The 21,938-nt window shown below is 46.7% G+C and overlaps 1 protein-coding gene across 1 annotated transcript in view; it reads left to right on the forward strand.

Annotated features, from left to right (window-relative positions):
• The window catches only part of ALDH1A3 (aldehyde dehydrogenase 1 family member A3), a 68,754-nt gene that overhangs the window by 8,525 nt on the left and 38,291 nt on the right, over positions 1-21,938 (forward strand). The window contains 4 exon segments of the mRNA XM_030189744.1: positions 5,936-6,040; positions 11,045-11,185; positions 21,210-21,246; positions 21,249-21,338. Of these exon segments, the coding sequence (XP_030045604.1) occupies positions 5,936-6,040; positions 11,045-11,185; positions 21,210-21,246; positions 21,249-21,338 (373 nt within the window).

Raw genomic sequence — 21,938 nt, forward strand, 5'->3', positions numbered from 1 at the left:
TTACTTAATTACTTTTCCAAAAAGGACATAGTGCTGTATACCTTTGCTAAAATTGGTTGGGGGAGGGATTCTGTGTAAAAGCGATGATTACTATGAAAACCATTTCCAACCATCTAAATTTCAGGAAATCACTTAAGACCCTGTCGTTTGGAAAAGCTTATCCCAAGGACTCGGCATGTGTCTCCTCTGCTTGATACACATCAATCTAGTGACAATTTTGGACGCATCCACCCTTCCCTCCTCTCTCCTGGTTTCCCTGCTCCTTCCGTCCCTTCCCCATCCTCCCCATTATTACTTATGTAGGTTTTCTGTTGTTTTAACTTACTTTTACTGCATTGGCGTCTGCCTCTGCGGTGCGCTGTAAGCCACACTGAGCCTGACGCAGTTGGGAAAATGTGAGGTACATATGAGATAATAAATAAAGTTCCTCTTCTAAAACCAAGACATGGTAAGGATGAGCTAATAAAGGGGAACAGGCAATGCCTTCCTAAGTTAGACTAACAGGGGATGTGAGAGTATTCCAACTCTTACCATAATTACAACAACTTGAACCAAAACATTTAGTTAATGAATATTTATTGGTATAAAACATAGGCCGCAGCTTCGTTCTATAGGTGGTTACAATATGTTACCCGAGCAATAAACCATTAAACAACAAACCAAAAATCTTTGCCCTGCCACAACAGCAAGAGCAAAATAAGTAGATCTGAACCTCTTGGACTGAGCTTGAGAGCATAAACCTAACATTGGCCACCTGGTGAATGTTAAGGCCTACTTCAAATGGCCTCCTTTGAAGGCGCTTCTAGCTGGGGTGCCCACCAACTCTCACCGAAGCTGCAATAATATACCAGCCTTGAACACCTGGTGAGTAGGTAGGCAAATGGCAGGGGTGGACTGCCCAGAGGTTGTACTTGGTTGCCTGCCAGTGCCGCAGCAGCACACTACAGCCCACCCGGGGCCCTGGTAGTCTATTGGCCACTGCTGCTATTCTCTCCCGGCACCACCGTGCTTTCAAAATGGCTGCCGAGACACCCTGTGGCAGTTTCATGAGCCTGTCGAGACCCGTGAGACTACCGTAGGACGACGGTGTTGGGCAGAGTAACAGCTGCAGGCGGGCAGGAAAGAGTGGGTTCTTTCCTGCCCCCCCCAACAAGCCACTAGACCACCAGGACCCTTCAAGTAGAGGGGTGGTAGTGTGTGGGGGCTGCGGTAGTGTTAGTGTGGAGGTGTTGGTGGTAGTGTGGGCAATGTGGAGAGGGGGCCCAGAGTACTCTCAGTCCATCCCTGGCAAACCGGGGGGAAGGATCATGCTCTGAGGAGGGTTCCCCTTTTATGCTCTCCCATCTGGTTCCACCTCGAGGGTCTCAAGAAGGAATCCCCATTGGAGAATTCTTTCCACCACAGACAAATTTAATGAACGCTTCCAATCAGAAGCACTTGTACAGCTCCCATCACGTTCCCTCCCCTGCGCAAGCAGTCTGGGCAAGCAAAGCCTCCACCGTGACCTGCCAGTGACACCCGGGCTAACACCAGAAGGGGAAGCTGCTCACCCTCCCTCCCCCTGTTACCAAACTGGCCAGTCGCCCTTGTCGACAAATGGTTTGGTGATGCAAGCTTCAAGCCTGCTACCATTACCTTCTCAGGACATTGCAAGACAGTCCTAAGAACTAAGCCAAGCTTGTCCAACCTTTTTCTATTGGGGGGGGGGGGGGGGACACATTTTATATTTTGTAACATTTGGTGGGCAAAACCTGCACCGCCATATTCTTGCTACATGTTTCATCAAATAGTGGCAAACTACAACAATGTGTGGAGAAGGGTATATAGTGGGGTTCCCCAGGGGTCTGTGCTGGGACCGCTGCTTTTTAATATATTTATAAATGACCTAGAGATGGGAGTAACTAGTGAGGTAATTACATTTGCTGATGACACAAAGTTATTCAAAGTCGTTAAATCGTGGGAGGATTGTGAAAAATTACAAGAGGACCTTACGAGACTGGGAGACTGGGCGTCTAAATGGCAGATGACGTTTAATATGAGCAAGTGGAAAGTGATGCATGTGGGAAAGAGGAACCCGAATTATAGCTACGTCATGCAAGGTTCCACGTTAGGAGCCACCGACCAAGAAAGGGATATAGGCGTCATCGTTGATGATGTGTTGAAGCCCTCTGCTCAGTGTGTGGCAGCAGCTAAGAAAGTAAATAGAATGGCAAGTATTATTAGGAAAGAAATGGGGAAAAAACGAGAACGTTATAATGCCTTTGTAGCTCTCCATCGTGTGACCGTACCTCGAATATTGTGTTCAATTCTGGTCACTGCATCTTAAACAAGATCTAGTGGAATTAGAAAAGGTACAGAGAAGTGTGACAAAAATGATAAAGGGGATGGAACAACTTCCCTATGAGGAAAGGCTAAAGTTGCTAGGGCTCTTCAGCTTGGAGAAAAAACAACTGAGGGGAAATATGATAGAGGTCTATCAAATAATGAGTTGACTGGAATGGGTAGACGTGAATCGTTTGTTTACTCTTTCCAAAAATACTAGGACTAGAGGGCATGCGATGAAGCTACAAAGTAGTACATTTAAAACAAATCGGAGAAAATATTTCTTCACTCAATGTGTAATAAAACTCTGGAATTCATTGCGAGAGAATGTAGTAAAAGCAGTTAGTTTAGCGGGGTTTAAAAAAGGTTTGAATAGCTTCATAAAAGACAAAACAAGTCCATAGACCATTATTAAAATGGACTAGGGGAAAATCCACTGCTTATTTCTAGGATACACACCTATAGATAGGGAGAGCAATTTACTCCAACTGTGATATGTTACTTGTAAAGGGACGTCTCATACTGTCACGAAGGCACAATGCGCCATATTTGTATCAAACCTTTGCACTTGTGACACTGTATAATCATTGACTGCCCCCAACCTCCAATAGTGCTCGCAATTTGCTCATAGCGTAGCAACTATTACCATGTAAAAGAAGTCTATATATACCAGGTGCTGACAACAATTTCATTTTTTATGAATTTTTTTGCGCACTACTGTTGAAACTCTGCAGTTTAGAAAAACTGAAACACAGTTGAAGAAACTTAGTGGTAATGCAAAAATTCAACTTATCTGCACCGGGTGCTGTTAAACATTTGTGCTGATTTCCCTTGACAAAGCATGAGAGTGTGAAACAGGCTCCTGTCGGGCTGGCACGGACAACGGAGATATTATTAAATGTTGACAAGTGAAACCTTCGGAGCACAAGAGATCCACAATTACACGAATTGAAAAGATAACATAGTGGCCTGTAGCTCTGAGCAACATTCAGATAAGTTGAATTTTTGCATTACCACTAAGTTTCTTCAACTGTGTTTCAGTTTTTCTAAACTGCAGAGTTTCAACAGTAGTGCGCAAAAAAAATCATTAAAAATGAAATTGTTGTCAGCACCTGGTATATATAGACTTCTTTTACATGGTAATAGTTGCTACGCTATGAGCAAATTGCGAGCACTATTGGAGGTTGGGGGCAGTCAATGATTATACAGTGTCACAAGTGCAAAGGTTTGATACAAATATGGCGCATTGTGCCTTCGTGACAGTATGAGACGTCCCTTTACAAGTAACATATCACAGTTGGAGTAAATTGCTCTCCCTATCTATAGGTGTGTATTTCTACAAGATTAATAAGGCAGAGCATTGCCATTTTTTTCTATTTTTTTGACTATTTCTAGGATAAGCAGCATAACATATATTGTACTGTTTCAGGATCTTGCCAGGTACTTGTGACCTGGGTTGGCCACTGTTGGGAACAGGTTACTGGGCTTGATGGACCTTTGGTCTGTCCTGGTATGGCAACACTTATGTCAGCTGAAACCCAGTTTAAATTCTGGTGCACAAATTGGAAATGGATCCTCACTATCCTGTAATAGTTCATCTTTTGTGAACACCCCTGACCCGCCCATGCCCCTCCCTTAGCCACGCCCCCTTTGAGTTACACACGATCCCATTTAGGCACCCAATGTTACAGACTAGCGCCTAGCCAGATCGGTGCCAAATCATAATTAATGCCGATTAAGTGCTCATGGGCTCGATTACATCATTGGAGCCCATTAACTAATTATTTTGGGCTACGATCTGGGATCTGCACCCAATTTTGGGTGCTAAGTGTGGGCTAGTTTTCTGGAATCTAGGGGATAGTGTCTTGTAAGCCACTTGCAGCTGTGGGGGGACTGGATGGACCGTACAGGTCTTTATCTGCCATCATCTACTATGTTACTATATAATTAACCCTGAATATTGAATGTCAGGGCATGGCTGGCTTCCAGCATTGAATATCGGTGTTAGTGCGGCAACCCCGAAGTTAACCGGCACCGGCCAATATTCAGACTGTTGACCAGTTAACTCAGTGGATAAAGCTAGGACGAGATTACCTAAGAAAACAAGGCCTCAAATCCCTACATGCAATGAGTAAACCAGAGCTGCCAAGGGGGGATGGGGGGGCAAAATTCCCTGGGCCTGGCCTCTAAGAGGGGGCCTTGGCACAGCGCTGTTTCCAGGTCTTTCCTCCTCTGCTCCTGCATGCCAGCCAGGACAAGGATGATTGCAATACTGTGATATTGCATTAATGCAATCATCCAGGTCCTGATTCCCAGCATGGACAGGAGCAGGAGAGGACAGACCATGGAAGCAGGCACGCAGGAAGTGGCTTGCTGGGCCTGGGCCCCCCCCCCCTCCTTGTAGGCAAAGACAAAGGCCTTTGCAGGCAAAGACAGAAAGGTAAGGGGGCGGGCAGGCGGGAGTGGCAGTGCGAGTGTGGGGGGGGGCGGCTTGTGGAGGGCCTTTTTTGCCCTGAGCCTGGCTATGTCTCTCGGCGGCTGTGGGGTAAACCTAGAACAGAATGAACCCTGTCAGGCAAATCTGGATCCAGTTGGCAACCCTACCCAGATGTGCCTCTCCTTTTATATCCTTGTCTCTTCATCTTTCCTAATCCTCTTTGGAATCAAACTCAAGTGGAGCAGCAGCATTTTAAATAGTTTCCTAATCACTTGAGACATGGTAATATGAAGTTAATTAAATATGTTTCCAACACATCTCTCTACAGAATCCTTAGTACAGCTGCAACAGTACTGCATGAATGCAGCTCCCCAATGTCCAGCCTCTAACCATGAACGTTACAAAGCAGCATAGGCGCCGACTCCGTGGGTGCTGTGGGTGCTCGAGCACCCCCAATATTTCACCCACCGGAAGTTCCCTTCGTCCCTCCCTCTCTTTGAGTTCCAGGCCCCCTCTCTCCAAATTTTAAAAGACTTCATCGGGGTTACGGCGGCAGCAGCGGTGAAAAGTGTGCAGGCTCAGCGCTCAGTTCAGCCTTCCCTTCTCTCTCTCTCTCAGCTCTGGTCCCGCCCTCACGGTGAAAAGTGTGCAGGCTCGGTGCTCAGTTCAGTCTTACCTTCTCTCTCTCTCTCAGCTCTGGTCCCGCCCTCACGGTGAAAAGTGTGCAGGCTCGGTGCTCAGTTCAGTCTTACCTTCTCTCTCTCTCAGCTCTGGTCCCGCCCTCACGGTGAGAAGCGTGGAGGCTCGGCGCTTAGTTCAGTCTTCCCTTCTCTCTCTCTCTGCTGCTGCCGTAACCCTGACGAGGTAAGATGACTTTTAAAATTCAGAAGGAGGGGTCCTGGAACTCGAAGGGAGGGAGGGAGTGAGGGAGGAGGGGGGCCTTGGAACTCGGTGGGGAGTGGGAGGGGGGAGGGGCAGAGGGAGGGGGCAGGGGAGAGGGAGGGGGGAATGCACTACCTATAAAAAAAAAATTTCAGCACCCCCAATCATTTTGAAAAGTTGGCTCCTATGCAAAGCAGACAGCATATGAACAAACATTTATAGTCTGTTTAGCTGAAAAGAGTGACAGGCCTGAAATTCTCTGCTGACGGTACACTGTCTCTTCTCATTCTTCAGATCTTTATTAACAACGAATGGCACAGCTCCACCAGTGGCAAGAAATTCCCAACGTACAACCCAGCGACCCTTCAGAAAATCTGCGACGTAGAAGAAGGTGACAAGGTGAGACAGTTCAGTGACAGCTCCATCTGTGATTCAATGCATTGCTGCGAACTATTTTATTTATTAGGATTTATTTACCACCTTTCTTAAGGAATTCACTCAAGGCGGTGTACAGTAATAGATCAAACATGAGCAATAGGCAATTAGAGCAGTAAAAATATTCGAAAACAATACAAAGTATGGCATGGTATACTAGCAATGTCAACAATACGTAATAGTCTACAAAACCAAAGATAGGAACTAACTGTCTGCAAATAGCCCTACCTTGAATTTTTCCTCTCCTTACACATTATGATGTAAAACATATTCATAGTATGGTATATTCTTATATATATATGTGTAAGGGAACCCTCGGAAGATACCACTAATAGGCAATATCATAAATTCTTTTGCCTAGTGGCATAGCATCTCTTCATTGGGCTGTCCCTTGATTCATTATTTTGTAGTGCTATTGCAAACACATAAAAAGTGCTCAAACTACATGTGCTCTAAACAAAAAAACTTATCTTTTCTTAAAGTCGTGTCCGTGTCTCTCACTGCTGAAATCCACTTAGGCTTCCCCTTATTGCGCCCGACGCCGCGGGTTTCAGTGCTTTCGTCAGGGACTCGGGTTAATTGCCCACAACAGATTCACAACGGTCTGTAAGCTGAGACATCGGCGCTGAATGCTTATGCTGCACTCGTCAGTTCTTTGTAGGCGCTATTTAAAGGCTACCAACAGCTGTCGCTTCAATGTGACGTCACTGTAAAAACAAAAATCTTGAACTAATAAGTGTAGTCCAACCAGACCCCCTAAATAATGTCCTAACTAAAAGTAGCATCTTATCCCACTACACAAACTACTACATCCCAATATTTTCTCTTTCACTTACAGTCATTAAAATGAAAATTGAAAGTATTGGTCCTGATAAATCGCTAGTCATTGTAAAAGAATTAACTCGGATCATGGAATTCCATTCCACAGTTTCATTCAGTCCCTGTGGGCTAATAGTTTGTAACCTATGTATCCACCACTGCTCTCTCCTAGTTAAGATTGAAGTACGATCCCGCCCTCCATTTGACTCTGGAACCTGCTCTATTATAAACCATCTGAGGTCTGAAAAGACATGACTTCAATCTTAACTAGGAGAGAGCAGTGGTGGATACATAGGTTACAAACTATTAGCCCACAGGGACTGAATGAAACTGTGGAATGGAATTCCATGATCCGAGTTAATTCTTTTACAATGACTAGCGATTTATCAGGACCAATACTTTCAATTTTCATTTTAATGACTGTAAGTGAAAGAGAAAATATTGGGATGTAGTAGTTTGTGTAGTGGGATAAGATGCTACTTTTAGTTAGGACATTATTTAGGGGGTCTGGTTGGACTACACTTAGTTCAAGATTTTTGTTTTTTACAGTGACGTCACATTGAAGCGACAGCTGTTGGTAGCCTTTAAATAGCGCCTACAAAGAACTGACGAGTGCAGCATAAGCATTCAGCGCCGATGTCTCAGCTTACAGACCATTGTGAATCTGTTGTGGGCAATTAACCCGAGTCCCTGACGAAAGCACTGAAACCCGCGGCGTCGGGCGCAATAAGGGGAAGCCTAAGTGGATTTCAGCAGTGAGAGACACGGACACGACTTTAAGAAAAGATAAGTTTTTTGTTTAGAGCACATGTAGTTTGAGCACTTTTTATGTGTTTGCAATAGCACTACAAAATAATGAATCAAGGGACAGCCCAATGAAGAGATGCTATGCCACTAGGCAAAAGAATTTATGATATTGCCTATTAGTGGTATCTTCTGAGGGTTCCCTTACACACACATATATATATATATATATATATATATATATATATATATATATAAGAATATACCATACTAAGAATATGTTTTACATCATAATGTGTAAGGAGAGGAAAAATTCAAGGTAGGGCTATTTGCAGACAGTTAGTTCCTATCTTTGGTTTTGTAGATTATTTGGTTGTGTTTACCAAAGAGTATTCTATTGGGGAGATTTTGAGTGGTTTCAACAATACGTAATAGAACATTATAATTGGTAGTGAAGGGTAAGGCAAAGTTGTAACATATAGATGGGTAAGAAAGTAGGAAGAATTAGAAAGTAAGGTGACTGATTTGAAGAAAGTTGCATATGAGGTCAGAGAGATGGTTAAATATTTATCTCAGCTAGGGTAGGAGTGGATAAACATGTCCCGCTGCAGTATGTGCAGCCCGAGTCAATCCTTGTGTGTGTGAGTGAGACTAACAAGTTAGTTACTACTTCCATTAAAGGCTTGGTTGAAGAGCCAAGCTTTCACCTTCTTCCTGAAGTAGAGATAGTCTTGTGTTAAGCGGAGCCTTTCAGGCAATGCATTCCAGAGTGTGGGGGCTACTCCGGAGAAGGCTCGCTTGCGGGTATCACATCGTATAATGTCTTTTGGAGAGGGTGTAGTTAGTGATAGTCCTTGGGAGGACCTTAGTGTCCTTGGCGGGGTGTGGAGGATCATCCTATTCTTCAGATACTCGGGGCCATTTCCTTTCAGGGCCTTGACGATCAGACATAGAGTTTTAAATTTAGCCCTATATTGTACTGGTAGCCAATAAAGTTTTTGCAAAAATGGTGTGATATGGTCACGTCGCTTGCAACCTTCTGTGAGTCTTGCTGCTGCATTCTGAATCAACTGGAGCTGGTGCAGGCCCTTTGTAGTCAGACCATTGTATAGTGCATTGCAGTAATCCAGTCTTGATGTTACCATGGCATGCACAACTGGGATAAGATTTACCTTCTCGATGTAAGGCGAGAGGCAGCATAGCTGTCGCAAATAGTAGAAGCAGCTCTTGAAGGTTGCTTGGATTTGGGGAATCAGAGTAAATGTTGAATCTAGCTGTATTCCAAGGTTCCTGACTTGTGATTTGAGGGGGAGTTCATACTTCCCAAAAGAGAGCCTTTGTATCACTCCATGGTGCGTCCGCACCTGTGTTCAATTCTGACTTAGGGCCCTGTTTACTAAGACGCACTGGCGTCTTTAGTGTGTGTCTAAAATTAGCACGTGCTAAACACTAGAGACACCTATATATTCCTATGGGTGTCTTTAGCGCATGCTAAAAATGCTATCACGCCCTTAGCGTTGCTTAGTAAACAGGGCCCTTAGTCCCAGACATATGTAGTTCATAACTCACTGACCAGAATGTCTCAGACCTCAGGCAACAAATCCTGACCTCCAAAGAACTTGTCCAACCCTTTTTAAACACATCCTCAGGCAACAAATTCCAGAACTTAATTGTGTGTTTAGTGACAAAATATGACATCGTCTCTCTGGTCAAAGTGAGTTGTGAACTACATACTTCTGGAATTAAGGTTGTTACTTGGCATTTTTTGGCAATTAAGAAAATCATCGTATGTTGGGTTTCAGAAACAAAGAATGCACCAGAGAATACACACAGGAGTGAAACCATTTGCATGTCCTGAGTGTGGTAAAAGCTTTGGTTGGAAAGAAAGCCTCACACGGCATCAGAGAATCCACATAGGGATGAAACCATTTACATGCACTGAAGAGGTAAAAGCTTCAGTTGCATTGCGGCAGGCAATTAGGGAATGTATACTCTTGCTATGAAGTATGGAAAAATAGCACTTTGTATTTAGATATATATAATGAGACCTCCTTTTCATCTATAGATCTGAATTCAAAGCCCAAATCTAATGATAAACAATAGACACAAGGCTCAGAAATAGAAAGCTTGGCATCACGTAGAATAGTGAAAAAGTGACATCCCAGGAAAGCCATAGGGCATCCTTGGGGGCACTGCAGTGGACTTTATAAAATGCCCCCAGGTACACATCTAACCATTGCTCCCTTACCTTGTCTGCTGAGCCCCCCAAAACCCACTACCCCAAACTGTACACCACTACCGTAGACAGGTGAAGGGAGCACCAATATGTGGGTACAGTAGGTTTCGGATGGGTTTTGGAGGGCTCACAGTTTCCTCCAGAACAGTAACAAGTATGGGGAGGTAGGAGCCTGCAGGACGTCAGACTCACAGAAACAGAAGCCTGCGCGGCCGTGTTGCTGATCTGCAAGGGCAGGCTTTTACATGGAATGTTGCTAGTGGAATAGCAACATTCCATCTAGAATCTCCAATAGTAGCAACATTCCATGTAGAATCTCAAATAGGGGAAGGGAACTGGGAGTTGATATGCCGCCTTTCTGATGTTTTTGCAACTACATTCAAAGTGGTTTACATATATTCAGGTACTTATTTTGTACCCAGGGCAATGGAGGGTTAAATGGCTTGCCCAGAGTCACAAGGAGCTGCAGAGGGAATCGAACTCAGTTCCCCAGGATCAAAGTCCACTGCACTAACCACTAGGCTACTCCTATTCTATAAAGAACACATACATTTTTCCACGTAACTATGCATGCCATTTATAGAATCAGGGTGTCTGTGTACAGCTGCCAGAAGGTGGAGGATAGAGAGGGTCCCGTGGAGGACAGGGACCATTTTTTGACTGGCAGATATTCAGACACAATTAGTTCAAAAACATTTGGTGCAAAAGCGGAGCTACACTCTACTGCAGGAGGGGGACAGACTAGCTAGTGGAACAGGACCTCCAGAGAAGCAGCTGCCAGGGCGTTTTTATAGTCAGGAAGAGCTGACTCCCTGGTCTACAGCCCAGAAAAAGGCAGGATGGAGCCTCCATCACCCTGAGCCAATGGCAGAGCAGGTAACTTGCATGGATCAACAGTTCTCAACCTTAAACACCTTGCCCGGCCGACTGAATGGTCTCTATACACTGTCATTTAGTCTGGTACCGAGTAAACTAGCTTAGAAATGCTACTGTAAGAGAGATGAGGGGGAGGGGGGAGGGACAGGGCAGAGAGTAAGGCAAGTGACAGAGATGAGGAGGTGGAGGAAGCCTACCCCATGTTGTCACATCACTTACCAGTCTGCACTCTGTTCTGTGTTTAGAGGATTCTCCCTCTTAGTTCTGTGACCTTGTTAACCTTGCTTTGGCAGCCTGACGTAGACCGAGCGGTGCAGGCGGCAAGAGCTGCATTCGAACGGGGATCTCCGTGGAGACAAATAGATGCTGCAGGCAGAGGGAGACTGCTCCAGAAACTGGCAGACCTCATGGAGCGAGAGCGGGTCACCTTGGCGGTAAGTACCACCGCTCAGGTATAAGATTCATCACATGAGCAGAGCCACAAATAACATTACGTGGATGATGGAACGTCATCTGGCAGCAATGAATTCTATTACCAGACAACATTCATTTCTGTCAGGATGCCTTTTGCCATACTGGAATCAGGAGAAATGGGACATGTTGTGAGGTAATTTTGTTAATTCAAATAAATGTGCATTAGGTCTCTGAGGTCCCTTCTTCAGACCTGAAATCGCAGCTAGGACATATGCAGTTTTGTTTTGTTCATTTAATAAAAGATGTCACAACCTACAGCAGGTTTTGAGTTGTAAAAACTTAACCAGGGAGAATGCCCTTCCACCACACCCACCCCCAGCTGCCCCTCCATACCCTTCAAGGCCTTAATGTGCCACTGATCCTCTTCAGGCCCCTGCCACTTCCTCTTCCCAATCTCATGACTCTTCTTTAGCTGCCATCAGGGCCCAGGGGCTTTCTCTTGTCAGCTGCACACAAGGCCAGCTTTTGGGGTGTGAAACTTGTGCCATACACAAGGAAGCACTACTGCCCCCTCCATGCATGACCAGTAAGCAAGGGGGGCCCGGTGCTGGCAAGGCTTCCGAAGGCAGGCAAAAGGTTCTGCTCCCTCGGTCTGTCTCTCTCCTGCTCCTGTATGTCGGGACCCAGATGATTGCGTTAATGCGAAAACAGGAAAGTGACAGATCGAGGGAGGAGCAGACAGGAAGGTAAGGGGGCAGGGGGGTGGCGGTGGCAGCTACGGCCCAAGGGGAGGTGGGGGTGCTGGCCTTGCCCCGGGCCCAACTCTGTCTCTCGGCAGCCCTGCCTGTAAGGCTGAAGCAGCATGCCATGTGGCACCCTACTCTTTCAGACACAGCCTGTGGGGCCAATGAAGGATGGTCAATCATTATCTCTTCCTCTCCTTGAAGGGACAAAGAAAAGATGCAGCAGGTCAACCCTCTGTTACTCACTGGCATTTCTCCTTTTGATGTGGGTCAGAAGGTTATCTGAGCCATGCCAGAGGAAGAAGAGCCGGCAGCAGCTGGGTTAGAAGTGATGGACCACCAGCCATGTTCTCCTGCTGGCCAGGCCAAGTGGTAGAGAAGGAAAAGAATCCCGAAAAGTAGCTTGAAGCTCCAAGAAGAGAAAGAGGACTCAGGAAAAGAGATTGGGTGGTAGGAGACGTGATGGCAGGGGATCATTTTACCACTCAAAGTGCCTAGTCAAGGAGGAAGTTTGTCCTGTTACTGAGGTGATGCTAGAAGTTACTTTTTTTTTTTTTCTGGTGTGATTATCTGTAAGGGGAATCTTCCTGGTTTTGCCTCACACCCAATGTTGGGTGAGCTTTTATGAGCACAGGGTATGTTAGCAAATCAGAGTGGACTGAAGACGGATTGTGTTCAGCGTTACTGACTGGTCATGATACAGCTCACGGTATTTATTATTTATTTATTTAGATTTTGCTCCCACCTTTTTCAGTAGTAGCTCAAGGTGAGTTACATTCAGGTACACTGGATATTTCTCTGTCCCAGGAGGGCTCACAATCTAAGCAGCAACAATTTGGCTACAGTCTGTGTGACTGACTTTGTTTGCACGTTTTTGTGTCTTATCAACAACCCAGAAGCTAAGTGTTTTCTTTATGTTTTGGGGACTGATCCAATTAGAACTTCCTGTGTACGGGAAGTCTCTGGTGAGACCTCATTTACAGTACTGTGTACAGTTCTGGAGACCACACCTTCAAAAAGATAAAACATGGTGCTTGGCCCAGAGGGCGGCTACTAAAATGATCAGTGGTCTTTGTCAAAAGGTGTATGGGGACAGACTTAAAAGATTTCAAATTGTGTACTTCAGAAGAAATGCAGGAGAGGGGAGATATGATAGACATTTAAATCCCTCCATGGCAAAAATGCACAGGAGGTGAGTCTCTTTCAATTGAAAGGAAGTTCTGGAATGAGGGGGCATCGGTTGAAGGTGAAAGAGGGCAGACTGAGGACTAACTTAAGGAAATTCTTCTTTATGGAAAGTGTGGTAGATGTGTGGAATGACCTCTGAGTAGAGGTGGTCTGAATTCAAGCGACTATAGGCCAAGCACAAGGGGTCTCTATGGGAGAGGAAGGGACAGAAGATGTCATGGATGGGCAGACTGGATAGGCTGCCTGGTCTTGGACGTATTTTCTATGTTTCTATGACAGATCCTAAAATTGAGCAGTAGGGTTCTTTGTGGGTTGTGACGTAATGTGGCTTGAAGAAGGATCACGTGGTCTCTCCAGTACTGACAGCCCAGTCCAGTGAAAGTGACTGCAGCTTGTACAGCTACTAGAACCTTGCAGAAAAGGGAAATAACTCACTGAGCTGTCTACGAACCCAAATCCAGTCTCCAACTTGTTAATGACTGAAAATTTATCAATGAAAATCAAAGAAAAGAAAAGCCTAGCAAAATGCAGTCATGCAGCTCTGCTCATCCCTCTTGGTTTTCGTAACAAACGTGTTGATCGTGAGGACATCAGACTCACAGAAACAGAAGCCTGCGCGGCCACGTTGCTGATCTGCAAGGGCAGGCTTCTACATGGAATGTTGCTAGTGAAATAGCAACATTCCATATAGAATCTCAAATAATAGCAACAGAACCTCAAATAGTAGCAACATTCCATGTAGAATCTCAAATAGTAGCAACATTCCATATGGAATCTCAAATAATTTATTTGGATTTTGTTCACACCTTTTCTCAGTAGTAGCTCAAGGTGAGTTACATGCAGGTACTCTGGATATTTCTCTGTCCCAGGAGAGCTCACAATCTGTTTGTACCTGTGACTTGCCCAAGATCACAAGGAGCAGCAGTGGTATTTGAACCATCCACTGCTGGATTGCAAGACTGGTGCTCTAACCACTAGGCCACTCCTCCACTCTACTACTACTACTACTACTTGACATTTCTAAAGCGCTACTAGGGTTACGCAGCGCTGTACAATTTAACATAGAAGGACAGTCCCTGCTCAAAGGAGCTTACAATCTAAAGGACAAATGTACAGTCAGTCAAATAGGGGCAGTCTAGATTTCCTGAAAGGTATAAAGGTTAGGTGCCGAAAGCAACATTGAAGAGGTGAGCTTTAAGCAAGGATTTGAAGATGGGTAGGGAGGGGGGCTTGGCGTAGGGATTCAGGAAGACTGTTCCAGGCATAGGGTGAAGGCAATGGCAAAATGAGCGGAGCCTGGAGTTGGCAATGGTGGAGAAGGGTACTGAGAGGAGGGATTTGTCCTGTGAGCGGAGGTTACGGGCGGGAACGTAAGGGGAAATGAGGATAGAGAGGTAATGAGGGGCTACTACTACTACTTAACATTTCTAAAGCGCTACTAGGGTTACGCAGCGCTGTACAATTTAACATGGAAGGACAGACCCTGCTGGAAGAGCTCTCCTCTACATATTGTGCTGGACAAAATGTAAATATGAGAGAAGGTGCTCTCATAAAATATACTTAAGCCATCAATGCAGCCCTGACTTGATGCTATCAGTTAGACTCGGTAGGAGCAATCACCGAGACCCTTCTGCTCTGCAAACCAAGGGGGGTAATTCTCAAAAGATGCCTGTTAAAGTGAGTGCACTAAGCACAATTTCTTAAAATGACAATTAAATGCGTATTTGCTGTTATAGAAAGCTCTAACTTTCGGCACAAGCACCTGTGCTAGCTCAGTGCCCCGTGTAAATGTTTGCAGCTATCTGCTGTCAGTTTACGTGGAGGGGCATAATCAAACGGGGTGTCCAAGTTTTCCTGAGGGCATCCTCGCAGGACATCCTCATGAAGGGGCGGGGAGACCTGTATTATCAAAACAAGATGGGCATCCATCTTTGGTTTCGATAATACGGTTGGGGACACCCAAATCTTAACATTTAGGTCGACCTTAGAGATGGCTGTCCCCGGTTTTCAGCGATAATGGAAACAGAGGACGCCCATCTCAGAAACGACCAAATCCAAGCCATTTGGTCATGGGAGGAGCCAGCATTCGTAGTGAACTGGTCCCCCTCATATGCCAGGACACCAACTGGGCACCCTAGAGGGCACTGCAGTGGACTTCAGAAATTGCTCCCAGGTGCATAGCTCCCTTACCTTGGGTGCTGAGCCCCCCAAAACCCACTCCCCACAACTGTACAACACTACCATAGCCCTAAGGGGTGAAGGGCTACATGTGGGTACAGTGGGTTTCTGGTGGGTTTTAAAGGGCTCACATTTACCACCACAAGTGTAACAGGTAGGGGGAGATGTGCCTGGGCCCACCTGCCTGAAGTGCACTGCACCCACTAAAACTGCTCCAGGGAGCTGGGTATGGCATTTGAGGCTGGCAAAAAATATTATTAAAGGTTTTTTGTTTTTTTTTTGAGGGTGGGAGGTGTTAGTGACCACTGGGGGAGTGAGGGGAGGTCATCCCTGATTCTCTCCGGTGGTCATCTAGTCAGTTCGGGCACCTTTTTGAGGCTTGGTCGCAAGAAAAATTGGACCAAGTAAAGTTGGCCAAGTGCTCGTCAGGGACGACCTTCTTTATTCCATTATCGGCCAAGGACCCCCAGGTGTTAAACACGCCCCAGTCCCACCTTCGCTATGCTTCCAACACGCCCCCGTGAACTTTGGTCATCCCCGTAACGGAAAGCAGTTGAGGACGCCCAAAATCGGCTTTCGATTATGCTGATTTGGGCGACCCTGGGAGAAGGACGCCCATCTCCCGATTTGTGTCGAAAGATGGGCGCCCTTCTCTTTCAAAAATAAGCCTGATAGTAACATAGTAAGTGATGGCAGATAAAGACCTGAACAGTCCATCCAGTCTGCCCAACAGTCACACTCATTATCAATTCATGGTTAAATCAACAGTGAATGTGATATTATATACTTGATCATGGTCTTTCTTTGGCGTTTCTGGGACATAGACCGTAGAAGTCCGCCCGGCTCTATCCATATGTTCCAACTACTGGAACTCCAACCTATCCAAATCTGTCTTGTCATTTGAGGGACACAGACCGTAAAAGTCTACCCGGCACTGACTTGCAAAAACCTCAGAAAGGCGGTATATCAAGTCCCATTTCCCTTTCCCTTCACATTCCTAATTACTGGAGTTTTCCGTCAAAGCTCTCGCCAGCCATCCTAACTGGTCTGCCAAATACTGGGACCCAGATCGTTGAGTTTTCCACATTGATTGGAACATTTTCCCTGTTGTATTTTTCGATTGGGTTTCTAGCGTGAGGTTTCGGTCGATGGTAACTCCAAGAATTTTTAGGTTGTCAGAAACAGGGAGGGTGTAGTCTGTGGTGTTAATATTGTTGGGTTTGTTGGTATTGTGTTGGGATGTGAGGATGAGACAGTGTGGTGAGGTGGCCCTGAACTATTCCAGAGCCACCAAATTACCCAGTTCCAAGAGTAAGATTTTAGGCCAGTCCTTGATTTCTGACAGCTCCATCCTGATTCATTATGGGATCTGCGGAACTGATTTCAATGGGTTAAATAAGGCTCCACAAGTACCACCAGTGGCGTACCCAAGGTGGGGGCGGTCCGCCCTGGGTGCACGTCACTGGCGGGGGTGCCATGGCACGCGCCTGTCACCCTGTCTCCGAGTTTGCATGTGTTCACTGCTCCCTCTGCCCCGGAACAGGTTACTTCCTGTTCCGGGGCAGAGGGAGCAGTGAACACATGCGAACTCGGAGCCGACAGGGCGACGGGCACGCACCGTGGACCCCCCCCCCCAGCAGCGTGCACCCGGGGGGGGGGGCGCATCGGCGATCACCCCGGGTGTCAGCCAGCGTCGGAACGCCACTGAGTACCACATTGCTTCAAGATGGAAATGCAAACCAGAGACTGGCCAAACGCCTCTCTCCTGCAACTGGGTAGTTTGGCAGCTGTGCTATTCGGGGTGGAAGAACACATACATTTCCACACCTAGTCCTATATCTTGGCCCGCATTACTTTTATCGTACAGCTTAACCAGACCCCACGCTTCCCACCCCCACCTTTATCTGTCGCAAGAATGCCTAAATTCTGTCCTGGCTTTGGTTCTTCCAGCCTCAGCTGGGGTCATTCCAGTTTTCCACTGCCCTCAATAAAGAAGCATTTCCTCATGGTTCCCCTGGGCCTCCCTCCTTCCAGCTCCGCATCAGCCCTGTCTCAGTTCTCTTGCATCCCTCTATACGCTGTTTGCTTAGCCCACACATATTTGTTTGTTTGGCAGCAGGTTGCTCCTGGTTCCAAGCTGCATATCAGAACACACATTTTTTCCTTATAAAATGGGTGGGAGGCTTTGCTACCCCGCCCCTGTGATTCTCTTCTTATCAGCAAATGTTTGCTGGCGGACTCATCCACTTTCTGTCAGTCTGACCTAATTCTGCAAGCAAGAGCAGAAACGAGAGAATCCTCCCCTTGGCTGCTCAGCGTCTTTGACTGGTAACCAGTTTACGTAGTTGGCATTTTAACTCCATTGTGATTCCAGCCCCAGTCTTTGAACACTGAAGAGCATTAAATTTCACTGAAAACTAGAAATGGATTTAGACTTTATGATGACATGGAGCTGGGTTTCAAGTAGGGTCCTTAGGACTTTCAGAGACGGGGAAGTAGCGTGATCAACAGGACACTCCCAAAAACCAAGGAGTCGAGAAATAAAACGTCTCCTTGGGTTTTGGAAGCGTCCTCGTGATCACGCTGCATCCCTGGCTCTACATTGTTCTTCATAGGGGGATCCAGTTTCTCCACTTTGGTGGTTGTGTTAGGATTTTCAAACAGATCTGACTTTTAGGATAATCAAAACGTGCAAATGACCCTGTTTCTTCAACCAAAGAGATGTGGGTATATCAAGCCCCTTTAAATAAATAAATGCATACATACATCACAGTTTGCTCTGGATCAGCGGTTCTCAACCCAGTCAGGTTTTCAGGATACCACAATGAATATGCATGAGATAGATTTGCATTCAATGACGATAGTGCATGCTAATTTATCGCGTTTGTATCCCACATTTTCCCACCTATTTGCAGGCTCAATGTGGCTTACATAATACCGTAGAGGCGTTCGCCATCTCCGGCGGAGAAACAAGTTCAAACAGTCAGTGGCATGGCAAGGGGGGGGGCGGTCCGCCCCGGGTGTCAGCTCAAGGGGGGTGCTCCCTGCCAGCTCCCCCCCCCCCCCGGGTGCAGCACGATGACACCCCCCCCCCCCCTCGGCGCATCAACACATTTGTACCCAAGGTTCAATGCGGCTTACATGGGGCAATGGAGGGTTTAAGTGACTTGCCCAGAGTCACAAGGAGCTGCCTGTGCCTGAAGTGGGAATCGAACTCAGTTCCTCAGGACCAAAGTCTACCACCCTAACCACAAGACCACTCCTCCACTCCTTGTCAGCAAAGCGATTTGAGCCATAACCCTAAACCTGCTCACTTTGAAGAGAGTGGAGCTCTCGCAAGCTGCTCAGAAATATATATTGTTAGTCCAGTATAAATGTTTGACCTAAGACAGTGCTTCTCAAGGAGGCACTGCTTTCCCCAAAAGATTGCCCATGGGATGTAGTATGCAATGAGCATGCATAGTAGCGTGGAGGGGCATAATCGAACGTCGCCGGCAATGTATTTTGGTGGTGGCGCAACAGCTGGCCGGAACCGTATTATCGAAAAAGATGGCCGGCCATCTTTTTTTTTCGATAATACGGTTTAGCCCCGGTCAAATGCCAGAGTTCGCCGGGTTTGAGATCACCGGTTTTGTTTTTCAGCAATAATGGAAAAAAATGCCGGCCATCTCAAACCCAGCGAAATCCAAGGCATTTGGTCATGGGAGGAGCCAGCATTTGTAGTGCACTGGGTCCCCCTCGCATGCCAGGACACCAACCGGGCACCCTACGGGGAATTTCTAAAAATTTGAAAAAAATACCAAAAAAGCTTCCAGTTGCATAGCTCCCTTACCTTGGGTGCTGAGCCCCCCAAATCCCCCCCCCAAACCCACTCCCCACAACTCTACACCGTTACCATAGCCCTTATGGGTGAAGAGGGGCACCTACATGTGGGTAGAGTGGGTTTTGGGGGGGGGGGGGTTGGAGGGCTTAACATTTACCATCACAAGTGTAACAGGTAGGGGGGGGGGATGTACCTGGGTCTGCCTGCCTGAAGTGCACTGCACCCATTAAAAACTGCTCCAGGGACCTGCATACTGCTGTCAGGGAGCTGGGTATGACATTTGAGGCTGGCATACAGGCTGGTAAAAAAAGGTTTTGATTTGTATTTTCTTTAGTATGGGAGGGGGTTGGTGACCACTGGGGGAGTACGGGGAGGTCATCCCCCATTCCCTCCGGTGGTTATTTGGTCAGTTGGGGCACCTTTTTGAGGCTTGGTCGTGAAAATAAAAGGACCAAGTAAACCCTGTGAAATACTGCTTAACACCGCTTTTTTTTTCCCCATTATCCGCGAAAGCCAGCCATCTGATAGCCACGCCCATGCCCGCCCATGTCCTGCCTTCGCTACGCTGCCGACACGCCTCCTTGAACATTCACTGGCGAGGCGATGCTGTCAAAAAAGCCGCTCTTGATTATACCGATTTCTCCGCTTTTGAGAGATCGCTGGCCATCTCCCGATTTATGGCGGGAAATGGCCGGCGATCACTTTCGAAAATAAGGCTGATAGTAGCATAGTAGATGATGGCAGAAAAAGACCTGCACAGTCCATCTAGTCTGCCAACAATTTAAACTCATATGTGCTACTTCTTGTGTACTTCTTGCAAATTACTTCTGCACTAAAATCTTGGCATTAATCCACGGCTTGTTGAGAACTGTTGCTCTACCTGTCTGTTCAGGAGCAGTGATTGGCTCATGCACTGACAGGGTGACATTAAAAAAAACAAAAAGTAAACTACCAGCATAGTTTCTGCATCAGCTTTCTTCCCTCTCCCCTGGACAATAAAAAAAATAGTGCCCCCCCCCCCCGCAACTTCCCCTTCATCTTACTTTAAAAACATATCTCTGGTGTCTAGTTCACCCCCAAAGCAACGCAACCTGATCTGCCTTTCCTCTTGACTTAAAAATATCACTGGTGTCTAGTGCAGCCCCTCCTCTAGGCACCCCTGTCCTTCCGGTTGGGATAGAACTAGAAGAGACAGGAGCAATATACCCATCTGCTCCTGCCTCTGGCTCTACCTGCCAAATAAGGTAATTTCTCCTTATTTGGTAGTATGGGTGGAGACTACCAAATAAGGGAAATTTCCCTTATTTGGCAGACTGAACCTGCTCAGTACATCCCAGAGTCGGGCACCAACATTTTCCAAGTTGCTGGTGCCAGAGGCAGGTGTGAGTAGGCATCGCTCCTGCCTCTTCCAGGTATAGGGGGCAGTCAGGAGTGCCTGAGGGAGGGGGTCAGGGAGGTGTTTTGGTGCACTAGGCACTATGGACATTTTTATTTCAAGAAAGTCTGGGAGAAGGGAGGTGAACTAGGCAACAGGGACATGTTTTTTGTTTAAAGTAAATCCATGGACAGGACAGTTGATGCAGATTGTAGGGGGCTCTCTAAGCTGCCTCGGACCTGGCAGTATGTTCTTCTCATTATGCCCTCATGATGGACATCAGCGCATAGGAGCCAACTTTTCAAATTATTGGGGGCGCTAAGCCCAGTGAAATAACCCTTCTTGAACACATACAAGGAATTTTCTCAATATTGGAGGTGCTCAAGCACCCACAGAGTCGGCTCCTATGCATCAGCGCACAGCTCTGTGTTGCTTCGGGGTACTTAACAGGCGTTTATCAAGCATTTCAATTTTTTTGTTGCTGATGTCTACAAGGGAGATAAGTTCAGCATAACAGCAGCTTTGTGCATCAGCCCCAGAGTGTAAGATTAGGCCCAGCCAAGTTTAGTATCCATGCCCAAAGCTGAACAGTCACTTGCTGAAGGTCATTCAGTGAATGATGTAGTTGGAATGGGAAGCTGGAACCTGGGATGTCCCTGGCAAGTCACAGGAAAAAACATTGACACACAAAACTGTTTTTCCTCATCTCTGACTTAACTTCAACTTGTATTTTTCAGACCCTGGAATCAATTGACACAGGAAAACCTTCCTACATGCCTTCCTGATTGACTTGGAGGGCTGTATAAAGACTCTAAGATACTATGCTGGATGGGCAGATAAAGTCCAGGGCAAAACTATCCCTGTGGGTAAGTTGATTCTCAATTGCCCTGTGTTTAGGACTCAGGCAGCATTCGCCAGTCCCTGGTTTCTTCCTCTGTCACTCCCAGTTGAACGTGCAGGACGTCAGACTCACAGAAACAGAACGAAGCCTTGCAAATCAGCCAGCGAGGTCTTCTTCTTCCGGCGCAAGGCTTCGTTCTGTTTCTGTGAGTCTGACGTCCTGCAAGTACAACGGGAAGCCTTGCGCCGTAAGAGGACCTCCTCGGCTGGCGGGGATTGGGGTCCCCCGCCAACAAAGGTAGCCCACGGCGGGGAAGGGCTGGCAGCGGGAGGGGGGGGGGGTCGAAAGGGTCGTTGGCAGGGGTCGTCAAAGTTGGCGGCGGCAGCGGGGGTGGGGTCGATAATGGCCATGGGGGGTTGGCAGCGCCGGGGGGGGGGTGCTAAAATGTGCCCCCTCACCTCGGGCTCTGGACCCCCCCTCCCGCCAAAGTCTGGCTAAGCCCCTGGTCACTCCTAATAAAGAATAAAAGTACTGTAATACTTTATTATTGTTTTACAAGTTTGTCTCTCTCCTGTAAAAGTGATGTGGTAGCCGTGTTAGTCCACTTTTGAAGGTTTGGATACAG

The sequence above is a fragment of the Microcaecilia unicolor genome, chromosome 1 (genome assembly GCF_901765095.1).
Source record: "Microcaecilia unicolor chromosome 1, aMicUni1.1, whole genome shotgun sequence".
NCBI lineage: Eukaryota > Metazoa > Chordata > Amphibia > Gymnophiona > Siphonopidae > Microcaecilia > Microcaecilia unicolor.